Below are 23138 nucleotides of genomic sequence, written 5' to 3' on the forward strand. Positions count from 1 at the left end.
TTTTCGACGGTTATAAATGAAAAATCACAATTTAATGGTTATTTTATCTTTGATTTTGATGATTTTTTACAGATACACTCCTCGACCCTATAAGAATGTAATGAATAAAATTGATCTTTAATTTAAAGTATTTACACTATTGGATACCACAAAAACTTATTTTATACTTAATAGAAGTATAATATTAACTCTAAGTGTTTGCTTAATCTACCATTTTGACGCAATATGCATTCTATGAAACTTTTTTCAATGATCCAACCGTCAAACTTATTTGTACACATTCCGAGATCGCATACGTAAAAAATCGTAAAAAACAAACATTCAGAGATTACGTAATGGAACAAAAGTTTTCGGCGGTTATAAACGAAAAACCACAATTTAACGGTTATTTTATCTCTGATTTTGATGATTTTTTACAGATACACTCCTCGACCCTATAAGAATGTAATGAATAAAATTGATCTTTAATTTAAAGTATTTACACTAGTGGATACCACAAAAACTTATTTTATACTTAATAGAAGTATAATATTAACTCTAAGTGTTTGTTTAATCTACCATTTTGATACAATATGCATTCTAAGAAGCTTTTTTCAACGATCCAACCGTCAAAATTATGTGTACACGTTCCAAGATCGCATACGTAAAAAATCGTAAAAAACAAACATTCAGAGATTACGTAATGGAACGAAAGTTTTCGACGGTTATGAATGAAAAATCACAATTTAACGGTTATTTTATCTCTGATTTTGATGATTTTTTACAGATACACTCCTCGACCCTATAAGAATGTAATGAATAAATTTGATCTTTAATTTAAAGTATTTACACTAGTGGATACCATAACTCCGCCTATGTCTTACATGGCCGGTCCCAAGCCCGGATAAAGGAGGAGGGGGAGGGCGTCAGGTAGTCGACAGCCGGCACTCCATGATCACGTCGAATCCTTATGAAAATGAATCCAGAACAAAATCGCGCTAAAGCTAGGGCGTCACCCGTAAGTGGCGCGCTGTGTGGCCCGAGCACAGTGATAAGTGAGCAAGGGTCGCTGTATCTCCATCGGCACCCGGATGCAGTGTTAAATGAGCAAGGGGGCCATAGAAACTTCTTTTCGAACGACTCCACTCAAAGTTGTTTGGGAGCATATGCTCCTATCAACTTTACCTGGGATACACAAAAGAAGTACTTTGATCATATTAGACAAGGGAGGGTGAAGAAGCTAGGACAGAAGGGTAGAGTTCAAGAGAGCAAAATGCGTTTAGGAACGTGGAATATAGGAACCTTAACGGGAAAATCTATGGAAGTAGTGGAAGTTATGGTGAGGAGAAGGATAAATATTATGTGCCTACAAGAAACTAAGTGGGTTGGTAGTAAGGCAAAGGATCTAGAAAACTTAGGGTTTAAACTTTGGTATTCGGGCACAAATAGAATGAGAAACGGGGTTGGCATCATCGTGGACAAGACCTTGGTACAAGATGTTGTAGATGTCAAGAGGGTAGGAGATAGAATCATGGCAATCAAGATTGTAATAGGACAAGAACTTACCAATGTGATTAGTGCGTACGCACCTCAAGTAGGGTTGAATACGAGTTCAAAGGAGAAATTTTGGGAAGATCTTGGAGACTTGGTGCAAGGAATTGCTCAGACGGAGAAGTTATTTATAGGAGGAGATTTAAATGGACACGTGGGCAGGGAGACAGGCAACTATGGAGGTTTTCATGGTGGCCATGGTTTTGGGGAGAGAAACGAGGATGGGGAAGCTATCTTGGATTTTGCAATGGCATATGATCTCTTCTTAGCCAACACCTTCTTTAAGAAGAGAGAAGAACATGTGATCACCTACAAGAGTAGGTTGTCAAAAACACAAATAGATTTTCTTCTAATGAGGAAAGGGGATCGTATAACTTGTAAGGATTGCAAAGTTATACCAGGAGAGAGCGTGGCTAATCAACATCGCTTGTTGGTGATGGATGTACATATCAAAAGAGTAAGACAAAAGAACAAGACTTGGAAGTGCCCAAAGACTAGATGGTGGAATCTAAAAGAAGAAAAACAAGCCATTTTCAAAGAGAAGGTAATCACCCAATGTGTGTGGGATAGAGAGGGGGAAGCTAGCCAAATGTGGGATTCCATGGCTAGTTGTATCCGAAAAGTAGCAAAAGAGGTATTAGGAGAGTCCAAGGGCTTTGCCCCACACCAAAAGGAATCTTGGTGGTGGAATGAAGAGGTACAAACAAAGGTGAAGGCTAAGAAGGAATGTTGTAAAGCCTTATACAAGGAGAGGACCGATGAAAATGGTGAAAGGTATAGAAAAGCGAAGCAAGAGGCGAAGAAAGCTGTCAGAGAAGCTAAGTTAGCGGCTTACGACGATATGTATAAACGACTAGATACTAAAGAAGGAGAGTTGGATATCTATAAACTATCTAGAGCAAGGGAAAAGAAGACAAGGGACCTAAACCAAGTGAGGTGCATCAAGGATGAGGATGGAAAGGTTCTTGCTACAGAGAACGCGGTTAAAGACAGATGGAGAGGTTATTTTCATAATCTTTTCAATGAAGGACATGAAATGAGTGCTTCTTTAGGGGAGTTGAGTAACTCAGAAGAGTGTAGAAACTACTCTTTTTATCGTCGAATTCGGAAGGAAGAAGTGGTTGTAGCTTTGAAGAAGATGAAGCATAAAAAAGCAATAGGCCCAGACGATATACCAATCGAAGTGTGGAAACTTTTGGGAGAGACAGGTATAACATGGCTCACTGACCTTTTCAATAGGATTTTGAAAACGAAGAAGATGCCAAATGAGTGGCGAATGAGCACTTTGGTGCCTATCTACAAGAATAAGGGCGACGTACAAAATTGCATGAACTATAGGGGTATTAAGCTAATGAGTCATACAATGAAGCTCTGGGAGAGAGTCATTGAGCATAGATTGAGGCAAGAGACACGAGTTTCGGACAACCAATTCGGGTTCATGCCAGGGCGCTCAACCATGGAGGCAATCTATCTCTTACGAAGATTGATGGAAAGATATAGAGATGGGAAAAATGATTTACACATGGTCTTTATAGATTTGGAAAAAGCGTATGATAGGGTCCCAAGAGACATTCTTTAGAGGATTTTAGAGAAGAAAGGAGTACGAGTAGCATATATCCAAGCTATAAAGGATATGTATGAAGGAGCAAAGACTGCCGTAAGAACTCATGAAGGACAAACCGAAAGCTTTCCCATAACTGTAGGATTACATCAAGGCTCATCCTTAAGTCCTTACCTTTTTGCGTTGGTAATGGATGAGTTAATAGGACATATTCAAGATGATATTCCTTGGTGTATGCTTTTCGCAGACGATATAGTGTTGATAGATGAAACTCAGGAAGGGGTAAATGCAAAGCTTAACCTTTGGAGAGAAGTGTTGGAATCTAAAGGTCTTCGCCTAAGCCGATCAAAGACAGAATATATGGAGTGCAAGTTCAGTGCAAATGGAGGCCAAAACGAGTTAGGGGTGAGGATCGGAGATCAAGAAATACCAAAGAGCGACCGTTTTCGTTACCTAGGATCTATCTTGCAAAAGAACGGAGAATTAGATGGAGATCTCAACCATAGAATACAAGCTGGATGGATGAAGTGGAAGAGTGCATCCGGCGTGTTATGTGACCGCCGTATGCCACTGAAGCTCAAGGGAAAATTTTATAGGACGGCAATAAGGCCGGCGATGCTGTATGGCACAGAATGTTGGGCGGTGAAACATCAACACGTACACAAAATGGGTGTAGCGGAGATGAGGATGCTTCGTTGGATGTGTGGGCACACGAGAAAGGATAAGATTAGGAATGAGGATATCCGGGGTAAAGTAGGAGTAGCCGAAATTGAAGGAAAGATGAGAGAAAATCGGTTACGGTGGTTTGGACATGTGCAAAGAAGGCCTACTGACGCTCCGATTAGAAGATGCGACTATGGGACAGAGGTTCAGGGCCGAAGGGGTAGAGGAAGACCTAGGAAAACTTTGGAAGAGACTTTAAGAAAAGACTTAGAGTACTTGGATCTAACGAAGGACATGACACAGGATCGAGCACAATGGCGTTCTAAGATTCATATAGCCGATCCCACTCAGTGACTTGGATTTTCCAAGTCTCCAACCGAGAAGTTTTCCTCACTCGGAAAATTAAGGGAACACTACCCAAACCTACATGCTCCACTCAGAAAGCTTCAACATACAAGCTTCAACAAAAGAAAATTCAAAGAACTTAGCGAAGAAGGCTTTGGTGTATTTAACACAATACGTTGAAATGAAGGAAAGCTTATTTATTGATATCCCCGATAAGCTACAAATATGTACATATACAGGAGTCAAAATAAACACACAAGAGGGAGCCTTCACAAAGGTTGCTTAGGAGAAGTCTCAGCAGTCGGTAGAGCCCCAGAAAGAGAAGGCACCGGAGGGGGATCATTTGGAGCCTCAGTACTGGACAGAACCCTAGAAGGAGGAGGCATCAGAGGTTGATCATTTGGAGCTTCATTACGCGGTACAGCCCCAGAAGACGAAGGCAATAAATGCCTTTGGAACAAACCCACAAATCTCTGATGATCAAGTAAAACCTGACCATCAGTTTCCTTCATCTGGTCAAGCTTCCTCTTCATGTTTGTAGCATAGTCATGTGCGAGCCGGTGCAACTGTTTATTCTCATGCTTGAGCCCTCTAATCTCCTGTTTGAGACTCATCACTTCAGTCGCCAATGATTCAACTTGGCGGGTTCGAGCAAATAGGCGTTGGGCCATATTAGACACAGAACCTGCACACTGAACACTGAGAGCCAGCGAATCCTTAACAGCTAACTCATCAGACCGTTTGGAAAGTAATCTGTTATCTTTGGGAGTGAGAAGGTTCCTGGCCACCACCGCAGCGGTCATATCATTCTTCATCACGGAATCCCCAACGGTAAGAGGACCAGTAGGGGAGACGAAGGATGGGCGCCATATGTTGTCTGGAGAAGGCGGGGCTGCCTCTTCAACAAGGTTCAAGTCAAAACGACGGTCGGAGGGGCCAGACATTTTCAAAGGTGTTGAAGAGAGAAGAGGTCGGACAAATCAAGATCTTAGAAGTGCAAGAATGAAGCTTCTACTGGTGGAGATTCAAGTGTGCTTTGGAACTTAATGCCAGCACTTATAAAAATCTGCACTCGACGGAGCTTCAGAAATCGAAGAGGCGCCTGCTCAGAAACCGAAAAGGCGTTTGCTTTCTCAAAAGCTGGGCTGCTTAGAGATCACGAGGGTTGATCTCAGAAATCGAAGAGGCGTTTGCTTTCTCAAAAGTTGGGCTGCTCAAAGACCACGAAGGCCGATCTCAGAAATCGAAGAGGCGCTCGCTTTCTCAAAAGCTGGGCTCCCCAGAGACCACGAGGGCCGATCTCAGAAATCGAAGAGGCACCTACTTTTCCAGCCTTGTCAGCACCTGTCACACGCACACTCAGCTTTGCGGAAATTATGGGCATTCTGTCGAAGACTTCTGGGGAAGTAGAAAACACATGAATCTTACTGTTCAATCACCCACTTCCCACACGCAACAATAGCTCATGGGTACCACAGATAACTTTGCCAAAGTTCTCTGCCAAAGGGTAAAGGAACAGTACCACTGCTGGATAATTGGAAAGTCCCTGTGTGTCAACCTCTGTGCTTCGCGGCAAGGTAGACTAGCAAACATGCCCAACCTTTACTCACATTCGAGAAAACACTCCCAATAAGATTGCTTGCTCCAAAATCGAAGAGGCACCGTCCTCCGAATCTCGAGAGCCAGACTCCCAACATGACTACTTTCTTAACAATCGAAGAGAGGGTAAAGGAACAGTACTATTGCTGGATAATTGGAAAGTCCCTATGTGTCAACCTCTGTGCTTCGTGGCAAGGTAGACTAGCAAACATGCCCAACCTTTACTCACATTCGAGAAAACACTCCCAACAAGATTGCTTGCTCCAAAATCGAAGAGGCACCGCCCTCCGAATCTCGAGAGCCAGACTCCCAACATGATTACTTTCTCAAAAATCGAAGAGACACTACTCCCCGAATCTTCGAGAGCCAGACCCCCAGCATGATTGCTTTCTCAAAAATCGATGAGGCATCGTTCTCCGAATCAATCGAAGAGGCGCTCGCTTTCTCAAAAGCTGGGCTGCTCAGAGACCACGAGGGCCGATCTCAGAAATCGAAGAGGCACCTACTTTTCTAGCCTTGTCAGCACCTGTCACACGCACACTCAGCTTTGCAGAAATTATGGGCATTCTGTCGAAGACTTCTGGTGAAGTAGAAAGCACATGAATCTTACTGTTCAATCACCCACTTCCCACACGCAACAATAGCTCATGGGTACCACAGATAACTTTGCCAAAGTTCTCTGCCAAAGTTGAGCACGTGAAGCTTGCAGCTCCCACTACATCGCTCTGACCAAGAAAGGTAAAAGAATAGCAAAGAAACAGCACTAACAAAGTTTAGACACATAAATTTTGAAGGTCTAGCTACCATATTATTACCCACAAGGGTAAAGGAACAGTACCACTGCTGGATAATTGAAAAGTCCCTGTGTGTCAACCTCTGTGCTTCGTGGCAAGGTAGACTAGCAAACATGCCCAACCTTTACTCACATTCGAGAAAACACTCCCAACAAGATTGCTTGCTCCAAAATCGAAGAGGCACCGTCCTCCGAATCTCGAGAGCCAGACTCCCAACATGACTACTTTCTCAAAATCGAAGATAGGGTAAAGGAACAGTACCATTGCTGGATAATTGGAAAGTCCCTGTGTGTCAACCTTTGTGCTTCGTGGCAAGGTAGACTAGCAAACATGCCCAACCTTTACTCACATTCGAGACAACACTCCCAACAAGATTGCTTGCTCCAAAATCGAAGAGGCACCGCCCTCCGAATCTCGAGAGCCAGACTCCCAACATGATTACTTCCTCAAAATCGAAGAGACACTGCTCTTCGAATCTCGAGAGCCAGACCCCCAGCATGATTGCTTTCTCAAAAATCGAAGAGGCATCGTTCTCCGAATCTCGAGAGCCAGATACCACAGACCACTTTTTCAAAAGTGCTCTGACAGAGTTAAAACATGTGAAACTGGCAGCTCCCACTACCGTGCTATGACCAAGCAGGGTAAAGGAATAGCATTACTACTTGTTGTTAGGGAGACTCCTATATATGTCGACCCCCATCCCCAACGGACAGGCAGACCTGCAAAAATGCCCAACCCTTCATCATATCTGAGAGGGCACTCCCAACGAAGCCTTTCGAAATATTCAGCTTTCTTTCCCCCTGATAATACCTCTGCAAACAAGCTATACTAGAGCAAGAATATCTCATATCATCAGGGTTAAAAGCAAGAGTATCCCATATCATGCTTTTTCCCTGTCTTTCCCTTTGGCCTTGTTTTTACCTGCAAGACAAGGAGAAAGAGAGCAATCAGTCAGCACTTGGAATCAAGCCTCCAGCCAGGAACTGACTGCCTGAAACCCCTTACCTGATTACTTACCTGGCATTGCTCTCGAGTACTCATCTTCAACATCTTATGTTTCCAGGGAAGATTCCGCACATGCTTGAGGAACAGATAGGGCAAGTGCAAAGGATACAAGGAAGCATGTGGAGACAAGCGTAACAGCACACATGCCGATACATCCATTACTCTGTCAAAAGCAAAAGTATCCCATATCAGCAGGGTGGAACGTACTCTAGATTTGATGGACTTGTTTTGACCCTCAAATTCTTCAGTCGGCCTTATACTCTGGAGGAAACCAGAAAACCCTCCAGCTCAGTTCAAGAATAAGCCTGTGGAAAGTTACTTCTTCAAAAGCAAAAGTATCTCATATCATCTCTTCTCATTTTTCTTCTCTTTATCCTTCATGCTGCTGCAAGATGGGGAGAAGGTGAACAATCAGTCGGAGCTCTGATTGCTTACCTTGTCTGTCACCTCTTTCAGCAGACCCCCTAGCTCGGCGACTTGGGGGACTCCTACTACATGGTTTGTATCGCGCTTGACCAAGCCTGAAACTACAAGTAAGCTTCAAGTGAAATTGATACATTACCTTGTGCATCTCCACCAGTTAAAGATACCACCCCTGGATGGAGGAAGAGTATTTCCAGAGAAGATGCCACATTTACCTATGAGACAGATAAGGCAAGTCAAGACGATACCACACTCCGATACTTAGAAGTTTCGTGATTACGAGATCATTCTCCCACAATATTTCCTAATGTCATTTGTACTAAATCATTCACTTGTACTCACTAAAGGAGAGCTTGAACCTATGTACTTGTGTAAACCCTTCACAATTAATGAGAACTCTTCTATTCCGTGAACGTAGCCAATCTGGGTGAACCACGTACATCTTGTGTTTGCTTTCCTATCTCTATCCATTTATATACTTATCCACACTAATGACCGGAGCAATCTAGCGAAGATCACAAAAAGCGATCGTTTTCGCTACCTAGGATCTATCTTGCAAGAGAACGGAGAATTAGATGGAGATCTCAACCATAGAATACGAGCTGGATGGATGAAGTGTAAGAGTGCATCCAGCGTGTTGTGTGACCGTCGTAGGCCACTGAAGCTCAAGGGAAAATTTTATAGGACGGCAATAAGGCCAGCGATGTTGTATGGCACAGAATGTTGGGCGGTGAAGCATCAACACGTACACAAAATGGGTGTAGCGGAGATGAGGATGCTTCGTGGGATGTGTGGGCACACGAGAAAGGATAAGATTGGGAATGAGGATATCCGAGGTAAAGTAGGAGTAGCCGAAATTGTAGGAAAGATGAGAGAAAATCGGCTCCGGTGATTTGGACATGTGCAAAGAAGGCCGACTGACGCTCCGGTTCGAAGATGTGACTACGGGACAGAGGTTCAGGGCCGAAGGGGTAGAGGAAGACCTAGGAAAATTTTGGAAGAGACTCTAAGAAAAGACTTAGAGTACTTGGATCTAACGGAGGACATGACACAAAACCGAGCGCAATGGCGTTCTAGGATTCATATAGCCGACCCCACTTAGTGGGAAAAGGCTTTGTTGTTGTTGTTGTTGTTGTTGTTGTACACTAGTGGATACCACAAAAACTTATTTTATACTTAATAGAAGTATAATATTAACTCTAAGTGTTTGTTTAATGTACTGTTTTGACGCAATATGCATTCTACAAAACTTTTTTCAACGATCCAACCGTCAAACTTATTTGTACACATTCCGAGATCGCATACGTAAAAAATCATAAAAAACAAACATTCAGAGATTAAGTAACGGAACAAAAGGTTTCGACGGTTATAAACGAAAAATCACAATTTAACGGTTATTTTAGCTTCGATTTTGATGATTTTTTACAGATACACTCCTCGACCCTATAAGAATGTAATGAATAAATTTGATCTTTAATTTAAAGTATTTACACTAGTGGATACCACAAAAACCTATTTTATAGTTAATAGAAGTATAATATTAACTCTTAAGTGTTTGCTTAATCTACCGTTTTGACGCAATATGCATTCTATGAAACTTTTTTTAACGATCCAACCGTCAAACTTATTTGTACACATTCCGAGATCGTATATGTAAAAAATCGTAAAAAACAAACATTCAGAGATTACGTAATGGAACAAAAGTTTTCGGCGGTTATAAACGAAAAATCATAATTTAACGGTTATTTTATCTCTGATTTTGATGATTTTTTACAAATACACTCCTCGACCCTATAAGAATGTAATGAATAAATTCGATCTTTAATTTAAAGCATTTACATTTTTTTATATATGAGTGATTATATATATATATATATTTACATTTTTTACACTTCTACAATAATTATTATTAATTTTATTAATTTTGCCCTCAAATAAAAAACATTATTCATGAGGGTTTGAAGGATTTAAAAAATCTAAACGATAATATAAGTGTAACAATTATCTATTCGTGGAGGAATAATGATAAATCACGAGTGTTTATATATTCTTTCACATTTTTCATACTTGTATGTATGTCTTCTTAGTTCTTGCATATACAAATACTATACCAGTATATTTTAATTTTGGACAAGAATATGTTATGTAAAATTTATCCTAGTAATGATAATAAGGAACTCTCATAATAAAAATAAATAATGACTAATTTTTTTTTAATTTTTTTATAATTTATATAGAACAATAATACAAAACTATATATTTAATATAGAATATATTGTATATATTAATATGGCTATTGTATTTTATAATAAATCTTTTAGTAATTAAACTTTAAAATTATTAAAATAATTTTTTTCTTAACGGGTCGAAATGAGTTACCCACGTGTTACCCGCGTGTATACCTGTTAAGAACCCGTTATTAACGGGTTCTTAACGGGTCACCCGATAGTGATCCAATAAGTTATCGTGTTGACCCGAAACCCGTTATTTTCGTGTCGTTTTCGTGTCGTGTCATCGTGTCGTGTCAAAACCTGCCAAGTCTACTTCTAGATATGTAGGCGAAGCAGGAGATGCAGACGTTGAGAAAGTAGGAAGCGAATAGGAAGCCAGATGAGAAGAAAAGTCAAGGACGGAATGATTCCCCAGCGGAGAAGCAGCCGACAGTGAAGAAAGAGAGAACAGAGACGAATGTGAATTTGAATTTGCGCTATCCGGTTCAATAATAGGGTCAGTACCCGTACTCCCCCGTTGACAAGTAAGTAGCATGGAGTTTCAATAGGACATGTCAGTAATTAACAGAAAAATTGATGAATAAAGAAATGAGATTTGACATTGCAACAAATTCGTAAGGTTATATATGTCATTGCAATGTTCAAAATATGATATTTATGTTTGTTATAAGATTCAAAGTTGAGATAGTAAAATGAAATTTGCTCTTTGATAAGAAAGTAAGGTGTGCTTATCATTTAACAACTAAATTAACAAAAAATTTAATAAAAATGTGACATTGCTATGAATTGTAGGTTAATGTACCCAAAAAACGATTGGCAAGTTTACACGTTCTAAAAAAAACACATGCACAACGAACATGGACAAGCTTTGATTGCATCGTTGTGGCGTTGGTTCCATGGCGCATAGATCATTATACCTATATTTAATGCCGCTACCTACCACACTAAAATTATGATTGGTGATTTCATTTGTTACCTTTTCTACGCATATCAAATTTAATCCACACTAAATCTCGATGAAATAATTTACTGTTCATAAGCATATTGTGCTTCCAAATCGGTTTCATATTTTTATGCTAATATCGATTGTGTCCCTGGAGTCCCGTCATATATATACTGTATTTCTCTCTTTTTTTCTACCAACTCCCTTCTCCCTTGTGGTTTTGGGGAGGAAGGAGGCTGAAAATTACTAAGAAGAATAACACACGCAATTATTAATGGCTTCGTGCTTTGTATGGTTAGACGACTCATTAGATACCAAGATTAAACATTTACCAGAAAAATAGATACGAAAACAAATGGTTTTGTCCATATCCTTGCAGCCCAGACAATCCACAAATTGGTACAAATTCAACCATTGAAAAACAAATTTCCAAAAATCTATTGGCAACTCCCTTCTCTCACTCCCCATCCCACCACCAAATTTTCCAACTTCTGGAGTTCTAGAGCCTTCTTCTTCCCCTTCTCACTCTCAGCAGCTCCGACCGATCAACTCCACACATCACTCAAGGTAAACAGAAAAAACCCATCAGCACAATCACCAGCACTCCAAGTGTCCACCAATTGAGCATCCTTTTGAGCACTCTGGTTGTTGGTTTTGTAAAAACGCTTTTTGGGTTTTGAATTGCATTTGATTTATTTGTTTTTGTTATGTTTTGTGTTTTGTTGATTGTTTTGAGGTAATATATTATGTGACTTTATGCAAAATTTGATCAGGAAAGCAGAGAATTCAGTTGGTGTGAATGTGATTAGGTGGTGGATTAGTTTAGTGTTTTGGGCTCTGGGAAAGCTGAGAAATTTGTGAGGAAGATCATTGTTTTGAAGTTTCTTTAGCTGCTCAGCTTAAGGAAAGAGTGAATTTGAAAACCCACAAATTCTTTTTCCTGTTTATGTTTTGGTTCATGATTAATCAAAGTTCTTGTCTTGACATGGTAATTCTGAATTTTGATGTATAAAATGATGAGTTAACTGAATTTCTGGCAAATTGTGCTTTTGAATTGTGAAGGGTAGAGCTTTGCAGTCGTGGAAATGGCGACCGGAGCTGTACCGGCTTCTTTTACGGGTCTGAAAAGCAGGGACTCAAGTTTCGGGTTTGCTAAAAGTATGGATTTTGCGAGGGTTTCTGATTTGAAGAGGTTCAAGTCTGGCAGAACAAGAATCTCAGTGATACGAAACTCAAATCCAGGCTCGGATATTGCTGAGCTCAAGCCTGCATCTGAAGGCAGCCCTTTGTTAGGTTGTTGAACTCCCTAATTGGTTTAGTCAGCCTTTGTTTTAATGCATGTGTTGTGTTTTAGTCCTTGAAATTACTTTTGGCAGCGGCAAAGTAAAGCAGATTGCTATGTTTTCTTTTGCCTTGTTTCTGGGTTTCTCAGAAATGCTGAACAAGAAATAATCGGTAGTTATCATTAGCTGGTTGTAATGTTCCTGTTAATCAATAATTTATTTACATGGTTGGAAATAAATAGCTATTAACTAGAAAGTTGTGAAATAATTGTTTGCTGGATGAGATATATCTATAACGAAACCCAAATTAATTGTTATTGTGAAAATGGAATTCTTGCCTAAACAAAGCTAATTGTATTAGGATCAGTCAAACTAAGCCTTGGCTTGATCACTTTTATTCAGTTTTCCGAGAGACGAAATGGAATGTAATGTAGTATATATCAGCCTAAGTATGTTTTTCTACCTTTCTAAAATTTCTTTCATATTGTCTAATAATTTTTATTTTTTTTTTCAATTAAGTTCCTAGGCAAAAGTATTGTGAATCCATACACAAAACTGTCAGGAGGAAAACGCGCACAGTTATGGTTGGAAATGTGGCTATTGGTAGTGAGCATCCCATAAGGATTCAAACAATGACCACAACTGACACAAAGGATGTTGCTGCTACAGTTGAACAGGTTTGGTAGTTCCCTTTTTTTCATTTATATACTGGTGGATTGACCCAACTTGGTATATCTATGATACCTCTGGGTCTGATTCAGATTGTTGGCATATCAATTTCTCCTTTGTTTGTAGGTAATGAGAATAGCAGATAAGGGAGCAGATATTGTTCGGATAACAGTTCAAGGGAGGAAAGAAGCAGATGCTTGTTTTGAAATTAAAAATTCCCTTGTGCAGAAAAAGTAGGCTTCGTTGTTGTATTTTGAGTGGTTAAAGATCTACTCTTTATGTTGTTTAAGGCCTGACCACGTTTAAATCTATATATGCAGTTATGATATACCTTTGGTGGCAGATATTCATTTTGCTCCTACTGTTGCACTGCGGGTCGCTGAATGCTTTGACAAAATTCGTGTCAACCCTGGAAATTTTGGTACACAGTTCACTGTTCAATGGTTTTGTTATATTCTATTTGAAGGGAGTGATTGTGGATTCATTTATGTGTTTTATTGCAGCTGATAGACGGGCCCAGTTTGAGAAGTTGGAGTACACGGAAGATGACTATCAGAAAGAACTTGAGCACATTGAGCAGGTAACCATATATCTATCTGTACATGGCCTCTGCTCATGTCCACTGTTAAAAGCACACAATAATGTTTGAGAAATTGATGCAGACTTAGATTTTCATTAAAGTTTGATAAGTATGTGTGAACTGGTAACTATTTTTTCCAAAAGTGAACTGACTAAAATAAAGAGATTTAAGAGGCAAGTATTTTGTAAAGCCTATATTGTTGGGTATCAAACGATCTATTATGTTGATACACAATCATGCTCTAATGTGCTCAGTTCAATGAAAATTATGTTCTCGACAACGGCAGGTTTTTACTCCATTGGTTGAAAAGTGTAAGAAGTATGGAAGAGCAATGCGTATTGGGACAAACCACGGGAGCCTTTCAGATCGTATAATGAGCTATTATGGGGATTCTCCTCGAGGAATGGTGAGCAAAACATTGTCTTTTTGCTGAAAATAGTTCAAGCTTGTTTGACGTACATACGAACTCATTGGGTGTCATTGACATGTTATTCCTCAACAGGTTGAATCTGCATTTGAGTTTGCAAGAATTTGCCGGAAGTTGGACTACCATAATTTTGTTTTTTCAATGAAAGCAAGCAACCCAGTTATCATGGTCCAGGCATATCGTTTGCTTGTAGCTGAAATGTATGTTCAAGGCTGGGATTATCCATTGCACTTGGGAGTTACTGAAGCTGGAGAAGGTGAGGATGGGCGAATGAAATCTGCAATTGGTATTGGAACCCTTCTTCAGGTACAATTGAATCATTAGTTGAGGTGTTGTGATTGATTCAAAACCAGTAAACATCGTAGGGATTATTTTGATTTATATGCCAGTAATGCACTATTTTGTTAAGTTGGCTTTAAGAATAAGTATTTGCGTACTGCAACTGTGCTTATGACAGATGGTAGGTTTATGATAGATGGAAGGTTTGTCTATTTGTGTATGTCGTGTGATCCTGCACTTAGTTCAAGAGATTGAAGCTAATATAAATGCAACGGGACAATACATTTACAAGTCATGTCTAGCCATAATGGAACACTAGAATTTTGTATGCAGGATGGCTTGGGTGATACAATTAGGGTTTCACTTACTGAAGCACCAGAGGAGGAGATAGATCCCTGCAGACGATTGGCCAACCTTGGTAAGAGAGCAGCGGATCTTCAGCAAGGAGTGGTAGGATTTTACAATCTTTTGTTAGTTGATTAATATTCTTGATCACTTCTATTTTAGAAATTGAAAGTCCAATCAGCTTTCTTGATGGCATTATTTGTATCAGGCTTCATTTGAAGAGAAGCACCGACATTATTTTGAATTTCAGCGTCGATCTGGTCAACTGCCAATACAAAAGGAGGTTAGCCAAGATCTTGAGATTGCATCACTTAGTGCATCATATTCTTTTTCCTTTAGCAGAGATAATGATGTCATCAAAACACAGGGTGAAGAGGTGGATTATAGAGGTGTCTTGCACCGTGATGGCTCTGTTCTGATGTCAGTATCCCTTGACCAGTTGAAGGTACAGTTGAAATCATACATCCATTATTTCATTTTATTGCTTTCGGGTGGAGAAAATAAACTGACCTTTTTGCTTTCGTTATAGACACCAGAGCTCCTGTACAAGTCACTAGCAACAAAACTTGTTCTCGGAATGCCATTTAAGGTCTACTATTATTCCATTTTAAGCTTCATATTGTACATCATTTAGGTTTACTGGGATTTTCATTTACATAGTTCTGTTGATACAGGATCTTGCAACCGTTGATTCAATCTTATTGAGACAACTTCCACCTGTTGATGATGCTGATTCTGTAAGAACCCTACTGTACTTTTCTTCATTGCTTTTGGAAATAATCATGTTCTCTCTCTCTCTCTCTCTCTCTCTCTCTCTCTCTTGCTCCCCCCACCGTTCCCCAAAATTTTAGTTATATCGTAAAAATAAGCTGCTTGAGCATTAAGTTCTTTGCAAGAACAAGAATAATGTGATAGTTTTCTTTGTATTATGATCAGCGGCTAGCTCTCAAAAGGTTGATAGATGTAAGTATGGGTGTTTTAACACCCTTGTCAGAACAGCTAACAAAGCCATTGCCCAATGCCATGGTTCTGGTAAATTCGAAGGAGTTATCAACTGGTGCATACAAGCTTTTGCCAGAAGGTGAAGCTTTGTTACTGAATTGAGTACTCCTGATCTATATTCTGTATTTCTTATTGCGAGTTATGGCCTTGTAGGTACACGGTTGGTGGTCTCATTACGTGGTGATGAACCTGATGAAGTGCTGGATATTCTCAAGGGCATTGATGCTACAATGATTCTCCATGATCTGCCCTTCGGTGAAGATAAAATAAGCCGAGTGCATGCTGCGAGGAGGTAATGACTTTATAACTCATATAAATCATCGAAATAAAATTTCCATTGTAAGAATTTCAATCTAGAATGGCATTTTCCTAGGCCCTAGACACTTCAACCATATGAAATTTGTTTTCTCCGTTCTTTGGGGCCATTGATTGTTAAATGATAGTCCATGTTTTAACTTCTTGTTATTGTTATGCACATCTTTCCTTCTCCTGATAATATGAAGTCTATGTTTCTGTAGGCTATTCGAGTATCTGGGAGACAATGCTCTAAACTTCCCCGTAATACACCATATTCAGTTTCCGAGTGGAATCCATGGGTAATTACATGATTGACTCTACCTTCTGTCAGAGATCCATGGTATTAGAACTTCTGGCTTAATTCCACTTCGTGCAGGGATGACTTGGTTATCGGTGCTGGTACCAATGCGGGGGCCCTTTTAGTAGATGGACTTGGAGATGGTCTTCTATTGGAAGCCCCAGACAAGGACTTTGATTACCTGAGAAACACATCTTTCAATTTACTACAAGGATGTAGAATGCGGAATACAAAGACGGTAGGGAGTTTTCTTACGAAATATAACTGAACTTGACATATCATGAAGAGAGGATGGTCTTAAACAATCGCTGTACATGCCTAAATTTCATTTCAGGAGTATGTTTCATGCCCATCCTGTGGCCGAACTTTGTTTGATCTTCAAGAAATAAGTGCACAAATACGAGAGAAGACATCACACTTGCCTGGCGTTTCGGTAATTACCTTATACCTTTCCTTGCAACTCAATGATCTTGAATGGTGATTGTGTAATTCGTTCTCTATTTCCATTTTCTAGATTGCGATCATGGGTTGCATTGTAAATGGACCCGGGGAGATGGCTGATGCAGACTTTGGGTATGTTGGTGGCGCTCCTGGAAAGATTGACCTCTACGTTGGGAAGGTATTTCCTCCGCCCAGCGTGAAATTTGATATCGGTTTAGTTTGAAGAACATAAATTAAATAACACAGAAGCAGCGCTTCAGCTTTATATTAGTCATTGCTACAGTTTGTTTCCAATCTTCAAAAACGTGCGAACCTGATACGAGGTTGAAATGTGTTTCAGACGGTGGTGAAGCGTGGAATTGAGATGGAGCATGCAACCGATGCCTTGATCCAGCTAATAAAAGATCACGGCCGCTGGGTTGACCCTCCTGCGGAAGAGTAAAAGCCGGTAATTTCTAATAACCGCAGATTGAAAACAATAAACGATGACTTGATCTCGAAGAAAATGTATTGCCTTAAATGTAATCCACAGTGCATGAAATTAGTACCGAGTTGCAGTGCAAGTATACAAAACAACAACGTAATTCTCCCGTTACTAAATTAAAACCTTAGGTTTAGCCGCTTTCATGTTGATCATATCGAAGATTGTGCGAGTGTCTGCTTCTGAAGTAAGTACTTTTGATTATAAGCGTTTCCATTTGAATGTTTTTGTTAGACTTTATCTCCATATACTCAATACGTGATATATTTACGAAATTTCTCTTTGCACATATAACGTCGTGGCATTGAACAATTTTTCCTTTTCGTTTGAAAGAAACAATCAACGCTTGCTTTATTTTCCATTTGTTCAAGTTGAAGTTAAACCATCAAGGCTACTGTCGCAGAAGACCATTTATTGCCACCTATTTCATGGCCTCATTTGCTGCTGCTCAGTCGTCGCAAAAGCATTTTGCGATGGTAAAACCAGATTTTGCGAACGTTGACGAGCCATAAACATGGTATATATTGGCACGAGTCTACATTCACAAGAGGCCAAAAGTTGAAAATGCCCCGCACTTGCATACCAAATTTATCGTTGACATATTTTTTTTATAAACGCTATTTATCTATACTAAAAATTTGTTTGGATGTGTTTTTAAAATGATTGAAAGCGTTTTTTGTTTTTTTAGAACCAATCTTTAACAAAAATACAAGTAAATCTTGAAAAAACACTTAAAGTGTTTATTGGAAGAAGCGCATAACTGGTGTTTCTTTTAGAAAGCACTTCAAGTGCTTTTAGAACCCAAATAATTTTTTTTTTAAAGCGCCTTCAATCATTTCAAAATTACATCCAAATGAGTATTAAGATGATAGGAGGGTGGGCTAAACTTCAGAATGACACCAATGCGAAAAGTCAAATACATTACAGTTTGACTAACTCTCATTCTTGGTGCAATTTCCTAATAATATTTGTGTGTACCAGTGTTACTTGGTGCAATTTCCTAAAAATATTTGGCCGACTCATTCTTCCGCATTTACATATTAAAGAGAAGATGTGTACGAACGAGATATCCAGCGACAAGAAGAAGAAGGAAAAGGATTGAATAGGGTTATTTTATGCAGCGAACAACTCCGATCCAAACTACAGGACTAAATAGTTGTCCGACTGGACAGACGCAAAACACCTGCTCCCACCCACTCATTTTGTATGGTGCCTTAAAAGAGGTTCCTCCACTTGTGAATAAGTACGAGTTTGTAATTTACAAACTTTAATGTAAGAAGAAATTTCTCATTAGATATGAGTAGTGGCCGAGCCACGATATCCTCTGTCAGATTCAATGACACAAGTCACAAAGTCAGCAGTGGCCATATTCTCTCTTGTGGAATTTCCTCACTTTTCACTTTTTAAAAGTTTATTAGAATAATTATTTATTATAAATTGATCGATATCAAGTATGTGCAATATTCCCATCATATGTTGACGTCAAACTAATCAAATATTAAAAATCATCACTTTAATCGATTTCCCTATTTAATTTTGGCCATAAGGAAGTTGTGGTCTTGTGCATAGGGTTGGACACGATGCGGTTCCGCTTAAATTGTTCGATTTGAAGCTGTTCCGTTTAAATTTATTACTAAAATCATACAATTCAACTTACAATGGTTCCGGTTCGATTCTGAGTGGTTCCACCAACAAAGAAGCTGAAACCGATATGAACGATTAGGTTCGATTCTTGAACTTATGTTGATTGTTTTTTGTCAGAATGAATTTTTACAATTTATTTTATCATGGGTCGATTGGATTTTGGGATCCTACAGTTTTATGCCCATCCATAGCTTGTGCTCTCATTTAATCTTTAAACTTTAAAGATGCCGAAGCAAAAGTAAAAGCTACAAAAGCATAAAAATGGAGAGAAGGTAGAAAAGAGGATTAAGGTTACAGTAGCCCAAGTTTTTTCACTTTACCAAAAAAAAAAAAAAATTCTTTGCACAAAGTCGACATATCCACTTCGAAAAAAAAAAAAGCAATAAAACGAAACCAACAAAAAGAATAGAATATAGACCAAAAAGAATAGAATATAGGACAAATCTTCATCGCATTGCAATCAACCGGAAAAATCAAATAAAAAATAAAAGAAAATTAATGAAAATAATTTAAAATTTTTGAGTTTTAATTATAAGAACAAAATAAAATATAAAATAAATAATTTTAGGTTTAATTTTTTAGTGTTAAAATGTAATTTTTCGTTAAAGAAAACATTACCGCAAGCTTTTCGTTAAAATTTCCTTACGTATAATCGAAATCGCAATTAAAATGACACATAATCATCAAATTAGAAGAAAAACGAGTAACTCCAAATCTGTAAATCCAATTATTATATTATTTCTAAAATAGAGAAGCAATACATCACTCATATTTGACTAATCAAGTATCTTACCCCCAAAATTTAAAAAGAAAATAATAAAAATAATCTACCTATCACCACTCCTCCGCCACCGCCACCGCCGGCGCGCCAAAAAAATCAAGAATCGAATTGAATCACCGTTTTTAACCGCCGTAGAAAACCCCAATTCAATCATATACAAAACATGCCCAGAATTTAAACAAAAAATTACGAGAAATTAATACCAGAAAATTTAAGATTTAACAGTAACCTCTATAAGTAGAAGAGCTTCGCGTATGAAGACGATTGAGTGTTTCTTCAGAGAATCTCTCTCCTGGCGGCGTAACTGTACTGAGATCTACGGACGTTATCTTGACGCTTCTTGTACACGAATCCTCCCAGCCCTACCAAACTGACTCCGACGATGACTCCGAACGCGATCCCCGCCTTCTTTCCCGTGCTCATTCCTCCTTCGGATGACTCCTCTCCGTCGCCGTCGGCGCTGATGTTATTGTGGTTGATGTCGCTAGGAACCGACGGAGGTTCGCTGTCAGGCGACGGCGATGGAGTCGATTGCGGCGGAGCGGGAGGAGAAGATGGAATTGGTGAATCAGCCGGAGCGTTCGACGGAGATGGAGGGAGGGAAATCGGGGATGGAGATGGCGGTGCAGGTGAATCGGCGCCGGGTTGCGGCGATGGAGTCGGCGAGGGCTCTGGCGAAGAGGAAGAAGAAACGGCGGTGCTGAATTGGATTAGGAGGAAAGCGAGAAGCAGAGGCGAGAGGAGTTCGATGAACCTCGACATTGTTGACGGAGGAGGCGGCGTCGGCTCGAGGCGTTTGTTTCCCGAGAAAATGTGGATCTGATGGAAAGTGAGAAGAGAGGAAGTTGAGATTTTGGGAAGCAGTTTTGAAATGGAGCGGAGGAGATCTGAATTTGAAAGGAGGAGACCTCGGGAGAAGGGAAAAAGGGGACGGCCGAGATTGAAGGGAAGGGAAGAGGCGGATTCAGATCTGGACACTTAGGTGGAGTAAAAAAGCAGGGAGAGGAGCGATACACTGGATCTAGAAAAATGCGGAGGAGATTTAAGTTGGGTTTTTTTGGAAGTGTGGAAAAGAGTTGGATGATATTGTAATTCTATTATTTTATTTGGTCTTATTTATAAAGAGTTGTGTTTTTTTTTCTTTTTCATTTTTTGTTGGAAAGGCAACCCTATTATGAACTATATTTTATTGAATTTGAAATGAAAACGGTATTTTAGACTATACTATTTTACGAGATTCATTCTGTATTATAGTCTGATAATATTTTTTTTATTTGTAAATGAAATTTTTTTTTTAGTACATCGATATTTTACACTAAGAGGAGGAGGAGTTCAACAAAACCACACAATGGGCAACCTAATTTGGTATTGAATTCGCCATCCACGAGATTCGAACCTAAGATCTCTTACTTCCAAGTGAAGAAGAATATTACCAGACTTTAGTACTGAGTGGCTGTAAATGGAAGTTTTAAATTCAATATTATTAACAGTTCAATCTTTAAATATGTGTAAATGAAGATAATAATATCACTTGCATTTCAAAAAAGAAATTACATTATTGTATAAAAAAATGTATCAGACTCCAAATGCAAAGGGAGCGGCCACTTAATACTAGGGACGAATGATATATCTATTCACTTGTAAGTAAAAGGTCTTAAATTCGATTCTCGCCAAAAGCGAGTTTAAACCATATTATTGCTAATCCATAATGAGGATAAACTTACTTCATCCTCTTTAGTATAGATAATATCGTTTGTTAAAAAAAAATTGCAAAGGGAGTGAACACACGAAGGAGAGGAAGGAACAACGTTTAAAAGGTGAGTCGGAGATGACTTGAATTGTAAGGACATGAGAAATATGAGCTTTAGTTGCTTGGTGGGTTTATTATGAATATTAATTTCTTTATTTATGGGATGACTTGAATTGGAAGGAGATGAGAAGTGTGATTTATCAAACACAATAAACGCGGCAAGAAATATCTTTATTTATGTTTTGCCAGCTACTGTTTTTTATGCAATTTGCACATGATATGATGGGGACTAATTTGTATTTTTGTTACCTTTTAAAAACCCTAACTCCAAATTGGAAAGGAATATTTGATCATCCAAAAAAAAAAAGGAATATCTAGGAAGAAAAATGTGGAGTGAAATAGGGATGGATGTGTGATTCAACCTGAACTTGTCCTTAGATGGGTGGGTGGTCAGATCCAAGGGCCACTAGATCGTGTTTAGTTGTCACACGGGAATCGTCGCATCGGGTACAGTGGTTAACGAGTTGTGTTTGATAATAACCAGATCTTGTTCTTGTCTAGAGTTATTAAGTCATGTAAGTCAATAATTGAGTTGAATGTGGAGTCGACGTGGGTTTTATTTATCGTAATATGAGGATCAAAGTATTGACAACCAAAAAAACACAAAAGAAAAATCCAACATGAATGCTGAGAATATAAGTATGGAATCAAAGTTATAAGTTTTAGTGTAAATGTAGGCGTTTCCAAATGAATGTGGCTTCATAATCCCCCTCCCGACAATTTAGATAAATTTGAAGTAGAATATTGCATTTGGTTCATAATTTTTTCATTTCGGAAACAAAAACCGAACAGCTGTTTTATACCTTATCAGTTATGGCATTACAAATACGTGACAGGATGGCAGTGCTAAATTGCTAATGGCTTAATTTATTTTTCTTTTTTGAAAGAGGACAAATATGGAAATTAAACTATATACACCATTGATACCAACCACAAAATTAAAAACTTTATTATCTTTTGTCAAAAAAAAAAACATAAAGTACAACAAAAGAATGCATTATACATGAATTTATGGGACAAGGATCATTTTCAGATCTTCTTTATGGGGATCTGGAGATCAATCAATCGTGTCCGTTCAACATACATTATGCGGCCAATTTTCGTTAGGTACTATTTATATTTAATTTAAAATTTAAAATTTAATATGATTTTTAACCGCACAATGTACGATGAACAGACACGATTAATTAATCTTTCGAATCCCCACAAAGAACATGTAGAGAGGATCCTATTCCTTTATGGACATGATTGTCCATCCAAATATAGGATAAATAACGAACAGCGGAGCAGAGAGGTGTGGTTTTTTCGTCATTGACAATATGGCTGTCCAACCATATATGATAAGATAATTAACAATTATTATTCACTTAATCTAAAGAAAACTAATGAAAAGGGTTTGAAAACTTTGAGTTTTAACGATAAAAACAAAATAAAAGCTAAAGTGAATAGTATCATGTTTGACTTTTTAGTATAAAAATATGGTTTTTCGTTAAAATGAATAGTACTGAGGGCTTTTCATTAAAACTCCCCTTAATCTATACCATTACACTATTATTAAGAGAACCCTCTTTGTCAACTTTTTTCCTTTTTTTTCTTATTTTGCCCTCACTTTTGATACACTATTGACAAAAGGGAGGGCAAAATAGTAATTTTGTACATTTTGACAAAATGACAATCATATCCCTATTTTTCCTATTTTACCCTTTT

At 38.7% G+C, this 23138-nt stretch overlaps 2 protein-coding genes and 1 long non-coding RNA gene across 6 annotated transcripts; 2 read left to right on the top strand and 1 right to left on the bottom strand.

Moving 5' to 3' along the window:
* Positions 1-5324: 5324 nt before the first annotated feature.
* LOC126615260 (uncharacterized) lies at positions 5325-8331 on the top strand. Its single transcript, XR_007620719.1, has 2 exons — positions 5325-5676; positions 5895-8331. It is a non-coding gene; the product is annotated as an uncharacterized LOC126615260 (long non-coding RNA).
* A 2965-nt stretch (positions 8332-11296) lies between these two features.
* On the top strand, positions 11297-17471 carry LOC126615240 (4-hydroxy-3-methylbut-2-en-1-yl diphosphate synthase (ferredoxin), chloroplastic-like). Of its 4 annotated transcripts, none has more exons than XM_050283040.1 (20): positions 11297-11767; positions 12157-12387; positions 12897-13054; positions 13173-13279; positions 13367-13467; positions 13550-13626; positions 13913-14032; positions 14129-14359; positions 14666-14782; positions 14886-14960; positions 15045-15122; positions 15207-15266; positions 15352-15414; positions 15614-15758; positions 15833-15971; positions 16198-16275; positions 16353-16512; positions 16609-16707; positions 16789-16893; positions 17056-17471. In XM_050283040.1, the coding sequence occupies exons 2-20, from the start codon at positions 12180-12182 to the stop codon at positions 17155-17157; spliced, it is 2223 nt and encodes a 740-aa protein (XP_050138997.1). In that variant the 5' UTR covers positions 11297-11767; positions 12157-12179; the 3' UTR covers positions 17158-17471. The 4 variants fall into 4 exon arrangements, with proteins under 4 accessions (XP_050138997.1, XP_050138998.1, XP_050138996.1 ...); XM_050283041.1 differs by having other exon boundaries at positions 12162-12387; XM_050283039.1 differs by having other exon boundaries at positions 11297-11661; positions 12162-12387.
* Positions 17472-19544: 2073 nt separating this feature from the next.
* Positions 19545-20689, bottom strand: LOC126615255 (early nodulin-20-like). The gene has a single exon (XM_050283065.1). It carries the CDS (start codon positions 20381-20383, stop codon positions 19898-19900), a length of 486 nt encoding a protein of 161 aa, XP_050139022.1. The 5' UTR covers positions 20384-20689; the 3' UTR covers positions 19545-19897.
* Positions 20690-23138: the final 2449 nt, after the last annotated feature.

Source organism: Malus sylvestris, chromosome 3 (genome assembly GCF_916048215.2).
Source record: "Malus sylvestris chromosome 3, drMalSylv7.2, whole genome shotgun sequence".
Lineage (NCBI taxonomy): Eukaryota > Viridiplantae > Streptophyta > Magnoliopsida > Rosales > Rosaceae > Malus > Malus sylvestris.

What these genes read in the sequence shown, in the direction of transcription:
- LOC126615240 (XM_050283040.1), top strand. Translation starts at nt 12,180, where the DNA reads ATGGCGACCGGAGCTGTACCGGCTTCTTTTACGGGTCTGAAAAGCAGG. An exon ending in CGGATCTTCAGCAAGGAGTG is followed by an intron (nt 14,783 to 14,885) that starts GTAGGATTTTAC and finishes TATTTGTATCAG; the next exon opens with GCTTCATTTGAAGAGAAGCA. An exon ending in CACACTTGCCTGGCGTTTCG is followed by an intron (nt 16,708 to 16,788) that starts GTAATTACCTTA and finishes TCCATTTTCTAG; the next exon opens with ATTGCGATCATGGGTTGCAT.
- LOC126615255 (XM_050283065.1), bottom strand. Translation starts at nt 20,383, where the DNA reads ATGTCGAGGTTCATCGAACTCCTCTCGCCTCTGCTTCTCGCTTTCCTC.